The sequence below is a fragment of the Etheostoma cragini genome, chromosome 2 (genome assembly GCF_013103735.1).
Source record: "Etheostoma cragini isolate CJK2018 chromosome 2, CSU_Ecrag_1.0, whole genome shotgun sequence".
NCBI classification, from domain to species: domain Eukaryota; kingdom Metazoa; phylum Chordata; class Actinopteri; order Perciformes; family Percidae; genus Etheostoma; species Etheostoma cragini.
In genome coordinates, this window is record NC_048408.1 from 7,712,591 (window position 1) to 7,733,841 (window position 21,251).

General features: G+C 40.8%; 1 protein-coding gene across 4 annotated transcripts in view; it reads right to left on the minus strand.

Annotated features, from left to right (window-relative positions):
• Positions 1 to 1,297: 1,297 nt before the first annotated feature.
• LOC117953414 (ras and Rab interactor 2-like) overlaps positions 1,298 to 21,251 on the minus strand; it is a 59,444-nt gene continuing 39,490 nt past the window's right edge. For 3 of the 4 annotated variants that reach the window (XM_034886432.1, XM_034886414.1, XM_034886424.1), the window contains 6 exons: positions 17,200 to 18,606; positions 11,313 to 11,395; positions 9,760 to 9,985; positions 8,613 to 8,744; positions 4,808 to 4,971; positions 1,298 to 2,638 (listed from right to left, as the gene is read on the minus strand). In XM_034886432.1, the coding sequence (XP_034742323.1) occupies positions 2,312 to 2,638; positions 4,808 to 4,971; positions 8,613 to 8,744; positions 9,760 to 9,985; positions 11,313 to 11,395; positions 17,200 to 18,606 (2,339 nt within the window). In that variant the 3' untranslated portion in view covers positions 1,298 to 2,311. Of the gene's footprint in view, positions 2,639 to 4,767; positions 4,972 to 8,612; positions 8,745 to 9,759; positions 9,986 to 11,312; positions 11,396 to 17,199; positions 18,607 to 21,251 lie in introns of all 4 variants that reach the window. The other variant, XM_034886440.1, reaches the window with a different exon arrangement.

Sequence of the window (21,251 nt, forward strand, 5' to 3'; positions counted from 1 at the left end):
ATAGAAATATTAAATCTGAATACAAATCTTTAGTGATGGAAAAGGACACATTTGAATACAAAAATATTTCTACACAGGCTTACAAGCTACAATTGGCCAGCAATTGTAGAAAAATAACACAAGAGCAATATAAAAACAATCTAAACTTTTAAAATAGTTCATTTTACTTTTTAAAATCAACCTTTTAGCATGAGGTTCTTTTCTGGGTCATTTTGATGAAAGCTGACTAATTACTGGATGACAGCTGAAACCTTTCAGTAGCATGCAGTATGTTCAATTCCTTTTAAAGGCCCCCGGTATAACAGCAGTTAAGGCAAATGTTAGTTACATTAAATGCAGTCTTAAAGTGTAACACTCACCAAAATGCAACCTAGGGTCTCTTTTTGTGATTGTACCCGAGTCAAAACTTCGTTTAAAAAGCATAATTACAACGGAAGCACCACTTTTAAGATTTACCGTAGTATTGTTTTTTGGTCAATTGGTCTTTTGAATGGGAGAGCTAGGGGCGCTACAATGATCAAAATCACTATTTTTTAAAACATTTACTCGTTATGAACTCAAGCATTGAGAACATTGTTTGTGTAAAAAGAAAGGTTTGAACAACTGACTTTGCTGTTTTTGTTTCCGCTCGCCGCCATCTTGTCAGTCAAAAAGAGTAAATCTCCAAATGCGAATGAAAGGACTCCGTAAGAGGAAATGTCATTCTTATATGTGGCTCCTTTTTGAACTACAAGGTCAATAGTGATTTCACTAACAACAAAACAATGAATTATCTGTACATTTATATGGAACTAAGCTTTAGGAGCTTTCCATCTTTACATTCCTCCTTTACGCTTCAAACTATATGACCACTGCTTTAAAGTGCTCATATTATGCTGTTTGGCTTTTTCCCTTTTCTTTATTGTGCTATATATCTTTTTTGTGCACGTTATAAGTTTACACAGTGGAAAATTCCAAAGTCCCCCCGAAAGGGACTTACCATCTCCAACAGAAAACACTGTCAACAAATTGCTCCAAACTGCTCTATTGTAGTCCAGCCTTTACTTCAGAGACAAACGTGCGTCACTTTGTAACCCACGTTATAATGCTCGGCTAGCTGCTAGCGTGGCACGCCCCCCCACTCTGCTTCTGACTGGCTAGTAGTACTTACCTAGGTACTGCGCATGTGCGACTCACAACAAAGATGGTAACAGAAGCTAGATGCCTAACTCTGTAGCTAAAACAGAGCTCAACACAAAGGGTAAAAAGAGGAGCTGCAGAAATGTGCAGTACAACAAACATATGGTGTTTTTTGAAAATTAAACCATGTAAACATATTCTGGTACAACCTCTAAATACATTTATGAACCCTAAAATGAGCCTAATATGAGCTTTTTAAGGATGGTACACATGTCCAACAAGCTGAAGAACTTTTCCCTTCCATATAAAACTTAATAAAAATCCTGCAAAACCAGCATCTATACAAAATCTGACAATTTCCACTCAGCACACCAAAACCCAGACAAGGGCCAAATGGGCTCTAAATGGTTGAATTGTTGACAACTTGAACTAAACTTACAACTTACCACTCTTTATGTGTTGGCTACATTGAACAAGTATGCAGATTATTTGTGAAGCGTTTGCGCTGTCTAATATAATAATATTGTTTTAAACTGGCTACACCTAGACGCCGCGAGCTTTTGGTTTGGGATTGTTTTTGTGTCTCCAGTTTACCCGGCACAGCGCTGTGAAACGTCGCATTGTCAGCTATTATCAAAAGATGCAGGTGATGGGAACAATAAATAACAATAAAAAACTCTCAAAACCAAAACTTCTAATATACTTATTGATAGCTGATATCGGTAGTTTTGTAGTTAGTTTTTGTGTAAAAGGGCTTCACACACGTCACGTAAAAATGTATTTATGCAACGCATACGCACTAGTTGCACGCTAATCTCATGCCAGGTACAGAAAGTTGTATTGATTATTTTAGTGTAGTGTTGAATCATCCGCTCTGCATACGTTGTTGTGTTATGTAGCCGACCAGTTAGGCTTTTTGACTTCGGAGCCAGTCTTTGAGGTGTCTGAGTAAAACACCAGCACTTTCAAAAGTCCATCCTACTTACTCTTATTGGTTCCTCATAAAAAAATAAATTGCCTTATCATTTGCATGGCATCATATTTGATCAACGACATTTTATATCTGCATCAATCTACAGCTTGGTATTCTGTTTCTGTTCAGATAGTGTCAATTGTATTTGAAGAAATAAGCAACAACAGATTTCCACTATTGTTTAGGATCAAGTGCAGCAAGCTGTCACAATATCCTGCTCTATTCAACTTGTAGGCAGTTTCCATTGTTCATTAGGGCAGGGATACAGAGGTTAAGGTTAGGTACCCTCTTGTAGACAAAGTGGAAGATCTGTGCACGGGGCCGGCTGTGGAGCTCGGCTTTGATTCGTTGAGGGTGCGTGTCTGGTGCAAGCTGCTGCCGGGTGTCCCCAGTGACCAGAAACAGTGCGTAGGTGGCGGGCTCCGGGATCTTGAACTTGTAAGCGCAGAGTGAGCAGACCTCTTCTGTGGTTGTGTAAGGGTGGACGATCAGGGTTTTGGCTGTGCAGCCTGTGTCCACTTCTTGCAGGGCGACGCGGAGATAGTTCTACATTGACAAACAAAAAGCCCTGTGTTAACATTTAGCAGCACAGACTGAGATGTCCACTATGAATTAAAGAGGCATTACTGATGAGACAAGCATGCAGGCAGAAAGAAAACATGCAGTTATCAGTGATGTTGCTAAGTACATGTCCTGCAACGCTTTAAAATCCAAAAGGACGCTGTAAACTCATCATCCACGCGTCCATGACAATGCAACATTTGATCAACCAATCTGAGTTAAATCATAGAAATAAACAAAGGAAACATCAAAACCGAAACAACACACACAATCACTTTAAAGGTCCCCAAAAAGTGAAAATACGCACACATGCACGCACGCACGCACGCAGGCAGGCGCACAAACACACACACACACACACACACACGTTCTCTGTTCCCACCTGATGCTTCAGTCTGCACAGAGCGTAAATGCATGTGTGTATCATTGTATAACGTTTGTAGAAGTTTTGTTGCTATTTGCGTTAGCACGTTACCGACAGGCAGAGATGGCAAAAGTACTCCCTTCCCTTACTCAAGTAGAAATACAGATAATTGTGTTAAAAATACTCTGGTAAAAGTAGAAGTACTGATTTAACGTCTTTACTCAAGTAAAAGTAACAAATTAGAGGCTTGGAAATGTACTTAAAGTACAAATGTAAAAGTAGCCTTTGAATGACAAAGCTTCCTGGACCAGACAGATGTTACTAGAGTGCATGCTGAGTAACTTCAGTGGACATGGAGAAAAGGCTCTTTATATGCCATTGGCTACATTTAAAATGGCTGTCTGCCATTAGGCCTAAAACCATATGTAAAACATTTAGCCTCTTTATTGTGATAGACACTGGGACTCCAGGTTGATAAGATTCTGACTGAGTAGCAAGATATGAATTCAAGTGTGATTTTGTGAGAAGTCTGTGTATATTCCCATCCAATTAGATACAATTTGGTATTGATGACGCAAATATAATAACTAACTCCAGTGAAATTATTGTGTGTATACATTAGTGTGTCTGTTAAAACAGCTCTGCTATGGCTGTGTGTGTGGTAATAAAAGAAATAAATAACATTGCAAAGGCTACCATACACAATGCATAGGAATCATATATGCTAGTAAATGACAATTAAACCCACTATTAATTACATTATCTTAATGAACAAGAACGTTCAACAATCGCCATTATATAGAATCAACAGCCAGGTGTAACCTAGGTAACAGGTGTGACCTAGGTAACAGGTGAAGAACACAAACAAGCTAACTTTAAAATTTGACAGTACTATAGACCAATACAACAACTGACTTAAATGAACTGACAACATAAGTTATATGACTTATAGTTCTTAAAGACACACGTGATCTCAACTGGTTATTCTCCGGACAACTTGTCTCTTTTCTTTTCTCTCACCTTGTCCTCCGTGTGGCGTGCGCGCCCGCTCGCGGTGTGAGGAGCGTGTCTGCGCTATTCTCCTACATGCACTCACAATCACACCTGATAGACGACCTGTTGTTCAGAAGTAAAGTAACGAGCCAATTTCGCAAAATGTGAGGACTAGAAAGTACAGATATTCGTGTTAAAATGTAAGGAGTAAAAATAAAAAGTTGCCAAAAAAATAAATAGTAAAGTTAAAATATCTGAAAAATCTATATGAGTACAGTAACAAAGTATTTGTACTTCGTTACTTCTCATCTGTGCCAACAGGAGCTCTTTTTCAGGATCCTATGTCTCCTTACAAAATAAATTTGGAAGAATGCAAAAAAAGTCTTTCCTGTGGCTGAATGTGATGAATTGAGCCATCATATGATTAGTTATAAGGAAGATGGAGGAAAAATGTAAGGACTGGGCCCCATTCAATTTCCTCGGAACCCACTCAACTGTCCCCTCTGGGTCCAGGTGACTCACTACATTGAATACCTGTCAACATCACTGAGTTATAACCACCAAGAAATGGCATGCAGTGTTGAAATGTTTCACTAGAGGGTGCTTTCTACCAAAACATGCTGTGATGTTAGTAGAAACTGTAGATGTAGTCCTTTTCTCTGAAGAGGGAGGGCGGGAACACAGCTCCTTTCATGCATCTTTCCAATGCCGAACGTAAAGATGAGATTTATTTGGAATTGGTAGTACTTAGACTCACTGCCTGGATGTTCAAGGTGGATTCAGGTCAGGCGTGATACCTGAAAGTCGTCCACAGTGGGCGCTGTGCGCTGGGCGGTGCGCCTTTGGTGCCACTGGTGCAGTGTGTTCCTGGCCTCAGAGCTCAGGACCCGGGCTGCTTGCTCCTCCTGGAAGTTCCTGATGAGGGCCATGGCTCCGTACGCGCTGGTCAGGTAGTAGCCCCCTGGGGGGGTTGAAACAGGGACAGATGTTTGAAGATGGATGAAGAAAAAGAAACAGAAACAGAGCTACTTTTCTAGGAATTAAAACATGTCAAAGGCTGCACGCCTCTGGGTTAATTGTCTTGCTCAGGGACACATGGGTAGATGTATTCCAGGGGAATCGAACCCAGGCCTCCCAAACCAAAGGCATGTCATATCTATTGCGCATGTTTCTCAACCCTTGAGGTGGTGGGCGGCACCAAGAAGCAACTTCTGGGCAAGCCCCGCCCTTCAATTGCATTCACACACTACTATAGGCCAGATCTTCATGCTTACACAAGGTAACGTAACCCGTTTGTTCAGGTCCTATGCCCTGACCAATCGGCTATCCTAACCATAACACTCAAGGTCAATGTCTAACACCAACCATTCAAGCTGCTTCGTAGAGCAGAACTTGTCTAGATGTTCCGTGGGATCCATGGTAACGCGTCCAGGACCCCTATGGGGTCCTCAGAGTTACTGCTACCAGTTTTTTCATTAAGTTTTTATTACACATGTATCCTACATATTATTAGCGAACATAAATCAGCCTATGGGGGGGGGGGGGGGGGGCATCCTTTCATCAAAAGAATGCTGCTAAGGACTCAGCCTACAAGGGGTGCACACTCTTACTGGGTGAGCTAGAGGTTGGCTCCGCACCACACGTTATTCTAAGACCAGTTTAATGTACAACTTAATTTTAGGTTAGAGGTTGGCTCCGCACCACACGTTATTCTAAGTCTTAGAATAACGTGTGGTGCGGAGCCAACCTCTAACCTAAAATTAAGTTGTACATTAAACTGGTCTTAGAATCTAAGACCAGTTTAATGTAGAACTTAATTTTATACAATATATTTAGGCGGGAAGGTTGTCCCTGCTCCGTCTCTCTTTCAGTTAAGGGGTCAATGGTCAGCATGGATTAGAATCTCCGTTCAGTTGTCTGTCGACTGTTTGAGCTAAAAAGCTAACAGCTAGCTCTCTCCACCTACACCATTACCATTACACACCTCCTGACAATTATTGGAATTAGCTGGCTAACGTTAGCCCTCCTAAAAATAATTATTAACAAAGATGCTCTATTACAATCAAATACATATAGAATGTTACAGGTTTGTCACCGATGATGTTTGTGATGGTTACTGACTTTTCCTTCTTTCTGAGATTCCTTGCTTTGTAATAGAAATAAATCAGAACAAGAGTCAGCTATTTTTTTTATTATACCCTGAAGCTTTGAGATACACACTACATACATTTGAGCAATCCACAATGAGCTAACTGTACGTGCCAAACAGGTTGACGCTGATAGGAAAATATTTCATTCTGGGAGGGGTCCTTTTTCCTTTGAACCTGCTCCAGCCATTGAAATTAAACACCAACTGGAATTTCCTACTAATGTCAAAAGGACATTACTTCCTACGTCTACGCTCCTCTCACGGAACCTTCCTGAAGGCTTGCAGGTGAAAATGACTTCCAGGAATAAAATGTTGTGCAATTCTTTCAGTAGCATGTGATAGTAGAAATATCTTACAGTGGATGTGGATGACCATAGTATTGCAATACCAGTAGCCAACTTTAAAAAGAAATTTCTCTGCAAATGACATTACTGAGTTGACTTTATGACTCTTTGGGATGTTATGCTGTAAGTGCCACTTGTAGCTTTGCTTCAAAAGCTAACCTCAAAACAATCACATATCCAGTGGAAAACTAAAACTGGGCTAAGGGGCTGGCCGAAATGAGATGACAGTGTAGTGACATGCAAGCAAGAACAAAGTGAATTTGTTCAAATTACTATTGCAATTGATGCAATAAGATTTGTAATGCTCTGTGAGGGTTTTCCTTACCAAGCAGTTTTGCCCCACCTAGCCCAAATAAATGTAAACTTAATGTGAACATCAAGGCTTACTAAATGACTTTTGTCTGATCTAATGATTGTAGTTGGTCTCTGGTGGACTTCTTAAGCAAGTTTTCTCTTCACGCTTTTTTTGTGTTATTTATATATTATCCAATCTAGCTTTCTTGAACGTTTTAGACACAAATACAGTAATAGATATAGTGCAAAATTAATATTTTTTTAAATTGAAAAAATAGCATTTTCTTTAGGGAAAATGCCAAACACTTATTAAGTCTAAGTATTCCAAAAACCTAGGATATGGAAGGAGTTGTGCGCGAGTTTTGTGATAATTATCAGTGTATTTGTCACTACAAGAGGTGCTTTTGACATTACGCAGTAATAATAATTATTATTATTCTAATATATATAAAGACGCATATTGATTTGAGGATCTTTAAGAAGCAACAGAAGGCAAAAAATACTCTAATGGTAAAGACCTCTAATTAGTGACCCCCAACCGGCTGATATGAATCATATAAATATCAAACGTTATGAATCTTGTGGAGAAAGTCATCAAAGGAAAACCGAAACAGCTCAGGAGCCTGAGACAGACAATTTACCCTGACGAAGACGTGAGTTGAAACGCTCCCTACAGAGTCCTTGGGTTTTTGTCTGTAGGTAAACACAAGAAAAGACCCAGCAGCCCTTCCACTCCTTTGTCTGCAGCTCAGGAGTCTGTTCCAGTATTTACAATGGGTCTATCCCCCCCAGTTTCACATGAACTAAACAGGTACAAGAAGAGTGTCTGGGTTTCCCCTTTGTCCCATTTCCTTATTATGGTTGGGCCTAACTGTAAGTTATAGGAGGAATAGTTCAACCTTTTGGGAAAAACACATATTCATTGTCTTTCTGAGAGTGAGATTAGAAGATCAATGTGAATCTTATCTCTGTGTTTAAAGTATGAAGGTGCAGTTAGCTTGTGGTTAGCGTAGCCTAGCAAAGACAATGGAAACAGTTCCCCTGGCTCTGTTCAAAGTTCTGAAACACACCTTCTAACACCTCCAAAGTTCACTGACTTACGTCTTGTGAGTTTGTAAAAATAACAATTTTTGGTTTTCTGTGGTGAAACTATTTTAGCACTCTACACTATTCAATGTCACACAATCAAATAACAGCTAACTGAATAATAGAGGTATTTCACCTTAAAATCACAAATTGACAGTTTACCACTTTTAACGTACAGGTTACAAACAAGATAAAACTTAGAGAGATTTTATCAGTCTTATTTGTGAACTTTAAAAAGTAAGACTGTGCTGCTTCCCCCTGCTAAAGTCTCTGTACCCTAAGCTAAGCTAAAGATGCCCATATCTGTCCTTGATGTACAGATAGGAGAGGTAAAGGCCAAATTATGTGATATTTTTCTCAATGTTTATCGTGTGTTTTCTTTTCAAGTTACTTTTGATGATAGTTATGGCGCAGCCGGAGGTTCCACCGGATGTCCCTCACTTCCGCTTTCTTTGTGTTTGCATTCTAAACTCCGGACACTTCGAGGACCACCATCCAGAACCTCAGGGCTAGCAAGCTAATGTTTAATGCTAAAAATTTAAAGTTTTGAAAAAGAATTGGTTTGTGCAACAAGGCAGGTCTGCTTTACAATGAATATGTTTACACAATTTACTCAAACTGGGACATTTTGGGAACGATTATGATCAAAATAGGGGCCAGACCTTACTCCACAACGCTGTGGCGATAGGTCTGGCACTGCGAGACTAGAAGCAAACCAACGGGACCTACCCTCTCCTTGCAGCAGAGATGGGTCCAGCAGCTCCATCATGTACTGGATGTCTGTGTCCAGCTGAGGCATGTCACACTGAGCCACCACATAAGTCAGCATGGGCAGGAAGTCATCGGCACCGTACATCCTCCCTTGTAGCAAGCAGACAGAGAGCAGTGGGTGTGGTGGTAACACAGGTCACAACCATAAACTAAGATTGAAGAATGGCCCTATTCCGAAGTCCAGACTCACAGACTCACAGACTTTGGTGCGCATTCTTGCAAAGTTGATGAGGGCTTAGGGTTGTCCCAATGTCAAATTTCAAAGGGCGCGAGGGTTAGAGTACACACTTATCGAGTGTCAATGCAGCCTTCACCAAAGGGAATTACCCACAGTCAAAAGTGTTGTGACGTTTACGGCGGTGACCATAGGGAAATCCAGAAATTATAAAAAGGAAAACAACAGCCTGACACACGACCACGGAACGGAATGGACCTGTTGTTCAGCTTGTAAAAAAACAGTTTGAAAAAAATTGGAATCAGGCAGCTGTCTCCTGTGCCTTGGCCGTGTGGAGAGCAACAAACCTAAAATGAAAATTCCCAAACCGGCCAGTGTCAGATCTCGTGAAGATCTGTCCCAATCCCCTTTATACCTATGTGAGCCCAAGTGTCTTCACACAGTCATCAATTAGCACCTGAGATCAATTAAGTCTGCGAGTCTTTAGTCTTTAGTCCTCAGGGCTCACTTTGGGATTGAGCCAATGGGTTTCACAAAACGTGTTACGTACCAAAAGAAAAAACTAGACTTTAAAATCAAACTACGTTACTGATATACAAGGTGTAACTTTGGTTTGAGAAGTGGGGGTGGGCACTAAACAGGGGATCTGGGGGTTGTCTGCAAAAAAAAATGTTTTCCATTTGAATCCCATTTCCTGCTTTTCTACATACATTTAGGGACTATTATGATACAAACTATAGGAAATGATTAAGTTGACCATATTGATAAATCATGCCAAAAAGAATAGTCTACCAAAGGCTATCAAACTATTTAAAGAAAGAAGAAAAAGATGTCTAATTTCATCATTGCTTAAAATAAGGACCAACCACAGAGACTTATAGACGAATATGCAGGATAAACAAAAGACCTCCATGCAACACTTCTCCATACCTGAGTTATCCTGCATGATGGTGTAGATGAGTTTACACACACGCAGCAGCAATGACACCTTTTTCTCAGGGGAGTACATCTTCCTCATGTTTAGGAACTTGTGGCGGATCTTGTCTATAGCCATGGGGTCGGGAGGCACAGCTCCGTCCACCCCTAACTCGTGGGGCCTCTTGGTCTTAGCCAGGGCCAGGTTCTCTCTTAACTGCTGCAGAGCTCCGCTGCTCACCTGCAGACAACAACACACAGAGTTAATGCTAAGGTTGATATACCCAGTCGACCAGATCATAGTCGATATCGTCAATGTTCCACCCCAGGGATTGCTCTCGTTGTACCAGATGACCTTCTTCTAAGCCGGATGTCAGTTTTCTTCTGCTTTCTTTGTGTTGATATTCTAAACTCCGGTGTATTTCTGAGGATTATGCTCCTTAGATCTCTGCAGGGTAAATCCAAACAGCTAGCTAGACTATCTGTCCAATCTGAGTTTTCTCTTACACAACTAAAACAACTTTTAAACACACGCCTATTCCACAAAAAAAACAATTCCTTCCCGGGGATATTTTGCAAGGGCACTGTGGCTCCATCCAGCGCTTAGCATCGCCCAAGACGATTGTGATGGGTTTGAAGAAATGCCAATAAACCAGAGCATGTTCTTCTCCCATCCCGGAATTCTGTGCGAACTAGACAGACTCTCCTCCGCAGCAATGAATTATTTTCATTGTCGATTCATTTGTTGATTATTTTCTCCATTTATTAAATTAGTTGTTTGGTTTATAAAATGTTAAAAAATGGTTACAAATGTTGATCAGTCTTTCCAAAGCTTCTTCTTTTTTCCACAACTCAAAAATATTGAGTTTACTGTTAAAGAGGAGTGAAGAAACTTGAAAATATTCACATTTAGGAAGCTTGTATCAGAGAAACCAATCATTGGATTTGCAGCTCTAATATTGTTCAAACATAAGAGTCTCTTCACCCTTAAAAAATTAAGATTGGGAGATGGCGTGAGTCAACTTTCTTCCCAAAGCACACAATGCCTATGTTTAAATTAAAATGATCCTTAATCTAGCAAAGAACATTCCCTTTTCTTATGATAGTGTGAAATACTTTGGTGTTAGTGGTGGAATGTAACTTTTGTAAGTACATGTAAGTACATTTACTCAAATAATGTACTTAAGTGCAAATTTGAGCTACTTGGACTTTTCTTAAGTCTAATCTTTTCATGCCACTTTCTACTTCTACTCCGCTACATTTCAGAGAAATCCTTTTACTCCACTACGTTAATCTGACAGCTTTAGTTACTAGTTACTTTACAATTAAAGCATTGAATACTTACTGACTTACTTTTACATACATTTTCCTGATGATACAGTACTTGCATACTTTTACTTTTTCAATCAGGACTTTGACTTGTAACAGAGTATTTTAATTTGGTATTAGTACTTTTACTTAAGTAAAGGATCTAAATACTTCTTCCACCGCTGGCAAAGACACAGTCGAACATCTTTAACATCCAACCAGTGACCTTGTAGGATAACAGGATTCAACATATGTCTTACCTGGAAGTCATGTAGAGCTACCTCAATCACACTCTTCAGAGGCTTCAGGACACACTTGTGCATGGCCTTCTCCAGCACCTGGTCTGTAGGAGAGGAAAAGAGCATCATTGCCTGCTGTGTAAGACCAATGACCGGACACATCACACAAAACTCAAACTGTTCTTCCAGCTACTAAAAGTCTTAACAGCACAATTGCTGCAAATAAAGGAAGTCAAAACCCTCTGTTTGGTCATCTCTAGAGCAGTGGTTTTCAAAGTGTGGTGCGAGAACCCCCATGGGTCCTTGAGATATTTTCAGGGGGTCCCCAGTAAAAAAGGGAATAATAAGTTTTACTATTAATCCATCCTTCAGAAACACAATGACTGAATGTATGACTATTTTGGTCATCTTAAAGCACAAATTCTATCAAATGGGGGTCCAGGGTCTAATTGACATTAGCCTGGAAATCTAGACCCTACTCCTAAATATTAAGGGTCTGGCACTGAGTAATGAAAATGGCTCATCTTGAGGGGCGGCACCAAGCATGCTTTTGAAAATCTCCCTGCATACAATTGGATAACATTACAACCAATTACAACAACACACAGGGTGACGTATCCAGGGCCCCATACGCTTCGCTACCAGCAGAGCTAACTGGTAGATTAAACTGTCGTCATCTGTTTAGCTCGCCTCTAGCCCACCTATTTCATCAGATACAGCAATGTGATTGGTGCAGCTCGGCTACAAGGGCACAATGACCAGCATTACTGAATGCCGGAGTGACTCGATGAGCAAATTTAAATTTTGATCTCGCGTGAACTCTGGATTACCAGGGTACTTTGACATGAAAAAGTTTGGAAATCTAGAAACGTTATCACATATTAAATTACATTTACTAGTTTTACATATTCAGCTGACAGCCCATTCCAGACCAGATTAAACTCAGGAGAACGTAAATCCCATCAGCCAATCATGTACCCTACTAGATTTTGCTGGGGTCCAGGTGTATTAAGTACACTTTAATACACATAATAATCCTATACATGTACTTTTTGTTCTACTACAAATGCAGTGACAGAACATTAGCGCTGCAACTAAGGATTATTTTCATTGTTGATTAATCTGTCGATTGTTTTCTTGATTACTAGATTAGTTGTTTGGTCTATGAAATGTCTGAAAATTGTGAAAAAACATCATTTAGTGTTTCCGAAGCCCAAGAGGTCGTCCTAAAATGTCTTATTCTCAAAGACATTCAATTTACTGTCACAGAGGAGAGAAGACGCTTAAAAATATTCACTTTTAACAAGGAGCTGGAATTAGAGTTTTACTTTTTTCATAAAAATGACTCAGACCGATTTATCAATTATCAAAATGGTTAGTGATTAATATAATAGTTGACAACTTATTGATTGATTGATAGATCAATCTTTGCAACTTTACAGAGCATAACAGTAAAATGATCATGGGCCTGTTAAAAGGAAGGCTTTCTTTTATATTTTTATTACTGTCAACAAACACAACAGCAATTGTCAATGAAAACACCGACAACAAACAATGTGTCAGTCCACCTATTAATATTTGTGGTACTTCCCTACGCTGTCTGTGTCTCTAAATTCTTGAATAGGATTTGCATACAGTATATAGTTTAATTTGATTCAAATAGGTCCTAGTAATTATTGGGCAAATGGAACTCAAACAAGAGTAAAAAAAAAAAAAGATACCAAACCTTAATAGGACCAACAGTAGCAGTCAGTGAGAGTTTCCTGTGTGCATGTGTCCTAAATATGTTTGGTAGAGTATTTCATAACCATGCAACGAATCAAGTGTTTCTGACTCCTGGCTTTCAACAACTTTAAGCGACAAAAGGAATAAATAACTAACCTCAATGTCTGACATTCAAAGAGTTCTTACCAGGTTAAATATTTGCTATTTAGCTAACGGGTCACCTGAATGCTTAGCACTTGATCTTTGAAGATAAAGGGTGACAGATTTAAAAAAACTCCAACAAATCCCACTTGGAACCATAGACAGTTAAAGAAATGGACCAACAGATTCCGTTGTTCTGGACGGAGACCCGTGAAGGAAAATAGAAGCACTTTCCGGTGATGGCTAGGCATTACTGCACAGCCTGAAAGTTGTGTTGTGCACAAGGTAATGGAGCCATTATACAAACAAAAACAATGCACAAAAACTCTTGAAGCACTTCAGATGTATTCACTGGCAAAGTGGCGCCATAATGACTAGCAATCAATGGGATGCTAACTGCAGCTGATGGCTTCGTAGCCTAAAAATGGCGCCATGGCAGCTAAACATGGAAAGGAGAGGCTTACCCTCTTGCTTGGAACCCTATCCATAAGTCCACCATTCATTTAGCTAACATGCTGTAAATGGTTGCACTTGGACCTCTACAATGGCTCCATCTGTACCTCAAACCTACGTACATAGGCTTTAAATTATTCCCTGCCTACCTCAAATATGTACAGCTTGTTGTATTCACACAGCTGCGTCTTATTGTGTACTGGCAGCACTGACTCTTCTATTCATGCACAGGCATCTCCAGCCTCCAGGCAATGCTTATGCAATGAGCTACACAGAAGAACCCAAGGCATGTTTAGCAGCGTTAAACAAGCGAGCAAGCACATACAAGAAATGGTGAAATATGTCTGACTTCATGGTGAGTCAAAGGAGCACAGGGGGAATGTGATGCACTTACACTACAGCGCTGTGTCTAAGAGAGCAGTTTTGTGCGTCGTCTTAGGTGAGGGTTTGGCAGTTTGTTATTGCACACTGCTAAGACTAATAAATCTGAAATCAAGAACATAGGAAGGCCTGAGGTGTTCTCAGAAGCTGGATATAATCGACAGATCCTTACACAAGAGGCTGTTAAGGGCACACAGTTGGACACACTGGATTGTGTCCAATTTAAATCTATTGAATTTTCCCTGCACCCGGCTTAAGACACATGTGCTTAAGACACACTGGAATGCTCTTGCCCCACCCTTACAGTCTGCTCTTTAGGCAGACTTTTGGTTGACCTGCCTGCTCTTCATTTTGTGTGTATTACTTTGTACTTTTAAGTGTGTAGTATGTTTTAATATGAATCATCTTGCATGTTTAAATGTAAAGCACTTTGTAATTTCTACGTGTGAAAAGCGCTTTATAAATACATTTTACTTATTACTTACAGTACTTGATTTCTTACTTACACATAGGCGCGCACACACACACACACACACACACACACACACACACACACACACACACACACACACACACACACACACACACACACACACACACACACACACATTCTGACTGCGAACTTCCTGATTCCCTCCAGAAAGGCTCATTTCCTTTGTATATTGAGCAATGTTTGTTATTGGGCTTTATCTGTACTACAGCCTGGTCGAACACTTCCCTCAAAAGCAATAATCTATAGGAGCGTCTGTGATAAACAGCATAAACACACAGACAACAACATACAGTACAAATCAGCAAGTACATACACTAAAAACAAAAGAGAAAACCTTAAAGTAATGCACACAAAAGCAATCTTTAAAAATGTGACATTTTGTGATTAACATCCCAGAATTGACAGCCTTTTCCTTTTACTCTCTGTGTTGTTCCTATCCAGTGGCGTGTGTGTGTTTTTCCAGTTGTAAACCCTCCCTCTACAAACATCCATTTGTTAATCATTGTACCTCTTGACCTCATGTACAAACATTGTCATAGTTTATACAAATACATTAAGTTTGAAATCCTAGCTGCCATTTTACTACAAAAGTTCAACATTTCTTTTCAAAGATGTCAGACCTTCAGGCATAACGTCACCACACTCTTGTAAATCTTTGAATGGGAACACACAAACATCATATTAATTCCACTTCTGCTTTCTTTTAAACATATTCTGTGGGATTGTAGCATGACATCAGCCATACTGTATGAAAGCAAATAAGAGACGTAAGTCTTTAAACTTTAACAGCCACTAAATACTTAATATTGAAATAATTTTTCTGAAAAACATATCTGAAATGATTTGTTCTGAATTCACCTCTTTGAAATTTAAATATGAACATTCTTGATTTCCATTTTAAAAACCTGAATTTCTAAAAATATTGTCATTCAAATTTAGATATAAAAAAGAATCAATTTACAGAATTCCGATAAAATTTATTCAGGTTGATCAAATTTGATTGCTCAAATTCAGATTGAAAAATTCAAGTTAAATATTCACTTAGTAACATCACATGACAGACCAAAGGTTCGTTCGAATGCATGCAGGCTCAATTGCTTCTTCTATCCTGGTTAGCCCGGATGTTACTGTCTGAATATTCAACTTGAATAATTTGATCTGAATTTGAGCAATCAAATATAACTGAGGTTTTCTTTGAAAAATTGTAACTTGAGATTTGAGTTCTGAATTTGAGCAATCAAATTTGGTCAACCTGAATCTATTTTTATCTGGAATTCTGTAAGTTGATTCTGAATTTGTGACTATTAAAAAATATTTATAGAAATTCTGGTTTTTAAAATGGAAATCAAGACTGTTCATATTTAAATTTCAAAGAGGTGAATCAGAACGGAACAATTCAGATACATGTTTTTCAAAATAAAATCTTTCAATATTGGGTATTCAGTGGCTGTTAAAGTTCAAAGACTTATGTCTGTTATTTGTTTCCATACACTGTCTCATGGTAGTTCTCAGTTTTGTTTAACTAAGGAGAAGGAATAGCTGACATTTGAACACACCTCTCACCATTTAACACAGCTCAGAATTCTAGCTCAGCTAAATCCATTAAACATTATTTAATGTAACATATTGTTTACATTGACGAGTGCTGCATAGAAACCACGTTTACATTTCTTCACAGTTCCCCTCTCCAAAGGGAACATTTGTGAGCGTGAGGCGCTTAATGTGCATATTTGTGGTCTGTTAGTACAACGAGAATGGATCACTTCTCTGTCTCTAAACAAGGCTTTGCTGTTGTTGTTTACAATGAACAAGGGACGGGAGACGAGTGCAAAGACATACTTACATATTCATGCAAACACTCAAGTCCACAATAATCTGATTGGAATAAAAAGTTTCTTTGATTGAGCTGCTAATGTCAGTAAACTTTATTTGTACAACTATTATGACCTTAATGGAGCACATAAACAACTGTCATATTATCCAATGAAATAAATAGGGCTCATTAGAATTGCTTGTGATATTACTGTCAATAAGTTTCAGATCTAATGCCAAAACAATACTTTTTTTATTTTTTAGGTACCATATTTTTCTAAAACCCCTGTTTTTTAATCTAAGCCAAAGTTCTAAAATGTTGAATGTTGTCCAAACACAAAGAGCCTTAGAGGGCATTATGAGTCAATACAAACAAAATGTAATTACGTATCTGACAAAACATTTGTTCCCAGCTCTCAGTATTGACATTTTGCTAGGCACTGAATTGTGGTTAAATACCAAGCAGTGCTAATAAAAAATACAATTACATTTAATTTCTGCCTTTTAAAATCTGATTCAACTGCACTGTGAGCTCATGCCAACCAACAGAAGCCAAGAATAACTCATTGGTGCACAGCACACTGGCATTTCCGTCACTAAACACCAGTAATTAGGAAGGCTAATATGGAAAAGTTCAACTGGTACGTCTGATTCCAGAGACAATGACAAGCCTGGGCCCTAATCGAATATTGTCAATAAAGCAACACTAAAGAGGCTTTTCTTCTCACATTATGCTGGAAGTATACCATTTAAAGAGTGAATGCTGTCAGACATTAGATATGACTAAAACATCCCACACATGCCCACACATGCAAGCAGAGGTTGCGCCATGCAAACAACAAAACTTAAAAGTGCATTCAACTTCGTGGTTTTAAAGATTGACAAGCTTCCTGGCCCACTTACCGATCTGGTCCTCAGGTATGAGTGACTCTAAAGGCGGGTCCAGTTCGGAGCTCTGACGCAGATACGCCTTCATCTGTGTCATAAACTGCCTAAGAGTCTGTAGAAAATCCATCCCTGACGTGTGACAGCCTCGGTTCTCCTGAACAAAGCTGATGTAGTCCTGCACCAGGGAGCCAAAATATGAGCTTTTGTCCCTGGACAGCTCAGCGATCCTTTTCACCGCCCGTCTCTCGGGGGTCATGAAGGAGCTGAGCATGCCGCTCATCTTGCGGAAGCGTCCCTTCAGGGCCCTGGGGAGGATGAAAGAGCCGCCGCCGCCGAGGCTCACACCGACCCTTCGCCTTCGCGCTTTTATGGACGGACGAAGGCGCATTTCTAGGTCCGTCTCCAAACCTACGCCGTAGTCTTCGTCCTCATCTTCTTCCCCATCCTCATCATCTTCGCTGCTGTCCTCCACTGTGTCCTGATGATTAAGATGTCGGGACGGGCTAGGGGCCAGGCCCAGGGAGAATCCAGGAGACTGTGAATATTCCAATGAGTCAGAGGACGAAGTAGACATGCTCATGTCACTGAGCCGCTGACGTCCCCTCTCCTTGGGGATGGACAGACTCCCAGCCTTATTCTCCGGTAGTTCTTGAGCGGGGACAGCAGGCGGAGGCTGGCACGGTGGAAGCTTGGCCCGGGACAGAGCCTTGGCGATGGTCTCATCATCCAGGGCAATGTGGCAACGGTGAGCTTCAAGATCAGGCTTCTTAGGCCTTGGAGGTGGCGGGTTTGAAGGCACAGGGATTGGCGAGCTGGCAGTTTTGGACTGGCTGCTATGCTTGGCACCCATTAGTGGTCGAGCGGGTGCTGGGCGCCTGCTGGGGGACTGTTGTTGTTGCCTTGTAGACACAGCAGCAGCCTCTGGCATGCTCTTGGGCCTGGTGGTAGCGGCTGGAGGTCCAGGCGGAGGTGGGGCAGGCCGCCGGCGTGGCATTGAGCGGGGGGGAGGAGGGCGAGGGGGAGGGGGTTGTGATTTGCCGTTCAGTTTGATCTTGACCGCGTGCTGCTCGCTACCTTGGATGCTGTTCAGCCGCGTCACAGATGATTTCCCGGCATTCTCTTGGTTGTTATGAGATGGCGGATGGTCCACACAGCGGTGGTGGCGAGTCTGGAGGAAAAGGGGGTTGACAAAGCAAAGACAATCCCTGGAATGTCTTCTCTCCTGTTGAAAGGAAGATGGAGGAGTGGAGGACCGCAGAGTCGGAGGCGCACTGTCGTAGTGAGCCCCGCCGGGGTGTCTCTGCTCTGAGCTCTCGGCCTTCCTGTTCCTGTTAGTTCGCTGGGGGCTGAGGGTACGGCTCAGAGGGCGACAGGGACGGGGGGAAGTGCGACGCTGGCTACACAGGGCAGAGTCCCAGAAGCCTGTAATACACAGACACATTCAGAGGAAAACATTTACTGACTAATTGCATTAGAAAAGAATCAAAAAACAAACCACTGTTGATGAAGAAATAGTTTATTGATGCCAAAGTGGTTACCCTTAAGTCCTGTGTGCCACAAAACACACTTTTTGCCATAAGCTGCATCAATAAGGCTTCGACACGTTTTTTAGTGCCTTGGTTTTCACACAACTCATATGGTGTCGGATCACCCCCTGCACCAAAGAGCATCTTGTTGGACCTTTTACAACATCCACCAAAAAGAAACGCTCCTTTTCTCGGTCTTCCCACATTAACTAACTTATTAACTAAGGTTTAGAGAAAGGGCATGTCCTTGAGTCAACGAATGTACATTGCTGGGATAAATCCTGACATCAGGCGCAATGTTCCTCCCCTCTCACTAACTTTGCTATCAGAGCTTAGCGGCACCTAGGGCAGTTGTGATTGGTTTAAAGAAATACAGAGAAGCCAGAGTGTACCCCCCCCCCCCCCTTCCCAAAATAGATAGGGGTGTAGCCAGACCATACTACAGTGCTACATAGTGTGTCTGGTAATGCAAGACTACGGGTCTTTAAATGAAAAACAACAGTTAAAGAGTAGATGAAAAAGAACATAGACAATATTTTCAATAACAATCTCACCAACAATTCAGATGTTTCCTCAAAGTTTTCCTCTTTGCCTGTCTTTCTGCTTAGATGTGTCTTTTTTCTTGCTGGGGACAGCAGCGCTGTGAGTCCAGCTCTGTGTCTCTAGGATCTGATTCACTGGGAGCCGGCGCACAACCAGAGACACGGAGAGGGAGTCACCCATGCTAATCACAGAGTGGGAGGGCACTAAACACAACAGACGGCACATAGTTCCAGTTCCTCCACTCCTTCTTCCTGCTCAGTTGTCCACTCTCTTACTTCTACATGTGCTGTCCTGTAGCTTCCCAAACTGAGTTGTTTTAGTACAATTTTCAGTTGTTAGAGAAAGCTATTTAGAAAGGCAAACCTTATTTATGATTCTGTGCCTTTCTTCTTTTTTATTGAAAGTGCATGTGCAACAGTGGAGGACATGTGCTCCCACTTTGATGTTACTGTGTGCTGTTCTACTCAATCCTTCCATTGTTTTCTGCTATTTGGCAAGACAGCCCTCATGCTAACACACTCAGTTGTATTATCTACTGTAAAAAGCATCAAATCATGCCACTTCAAAATATCTATGTAGCGATTGCAGCAGAAGCCCAGTGATGACTGATGGAGAGGTTCTTCTTGCAGTCCTGGGGCATTAAAGGAGCCGGGTCCAGCAGTTTTAAATGTCTTGTAATACCTTTGGCATCTGGAGACTGAAATGTGTCTATGGCACTTACTGGTCCGTGTGAGCCACCTGACACTGTCTGTCTGTCTGCAGTGAAAGACTGCAGCAGGCAGCCCCCTCCAAATAGCACATGTATTACAGACTGACCTCAACATACTGTAGGGTAGTCTAAGTCTACAAAGAGAGGAGTACTTGTCCGTTTGATGTGAACATCCATCTATTATATTTGATTGAAAAAGATAACCCAATAAATTCTCAGATCAAAGCTGGTATTCAAATAATGGCTGAGTCTCAAATAATACATATTGTTTGTGACCCCCACGAACAAATAAAGGCCGGCCACTTATAGGCCTGGAGAAAGACACTGGTCCTCAATGCTCTTTGTTGACTACAGCTCGGCATTCAACACCATAATACCAAACCAGCTGATCAGCAAACTTCATACACTAGGAATAACATGTAACTTGATTCTGGATTTTCTCACTAGCCGCCTACAGTATGTCAGGATGAGTTGCCACACATGACAACATGGTGCAACACCAACAACCTGGTCTAAAATACTATAAAGACCAAAGAGATCATTGTGGACTTTAGGACCACTGGAAATCACCAGACGCCTCCCGATATGATATCGTCACGATACTTATGCCACGATACAATATTATTGCGATTTTAAACATATTGCAATATTCTGTGATATATTGAAATTTATAACCTTTTTTTCCAACTTCTAATTTTTCCCAATTTCAAATTAAGTCCCCTAAAGGAAACATTAGCAACATGTGTTTTATCTAAAAAGTTACATTTCTCTATTTATTCATTTAAATATTGGACACTATGCTGTATTGATTTTTTCCCCCATCCCTAGAAACAATCAGGGGAACTGATGTCAAAAGAGTCTCAAACATTAAGTTTCCGGGAGTTACCATTACAGAGGACCTCCCCTGGGCTGACGAGGCCTCTGCGGCAGTAGGTAAAGCACAACAACGCCTCTACTTCCTGTGACGGCTGAAGAGAGCTAACCTCCCCCAGAAGCTGCTGGTGAACTTCTATAGGTTTCCGATAGAGAGCACCCTGACAAACTGCATGACAGCCTGGTACAGTAGCTGTACCAAAGCCGCCAAAAAAGTCCTGCAGTGTGTTGTGAAAACAGCAGAGCAAATTATGGGCACTGATTTCCACTCTTTGCACTAGAACACCTCAACACGACCCACTATGTGAAAAGGGCTAAGAACATTATCAATGACACTACTCACCCTAAACATGGATTGTATGAGCTTTTTCAATCAGGCAGATTACACTAACAGACTGAAAGATAGCTAATTCCCA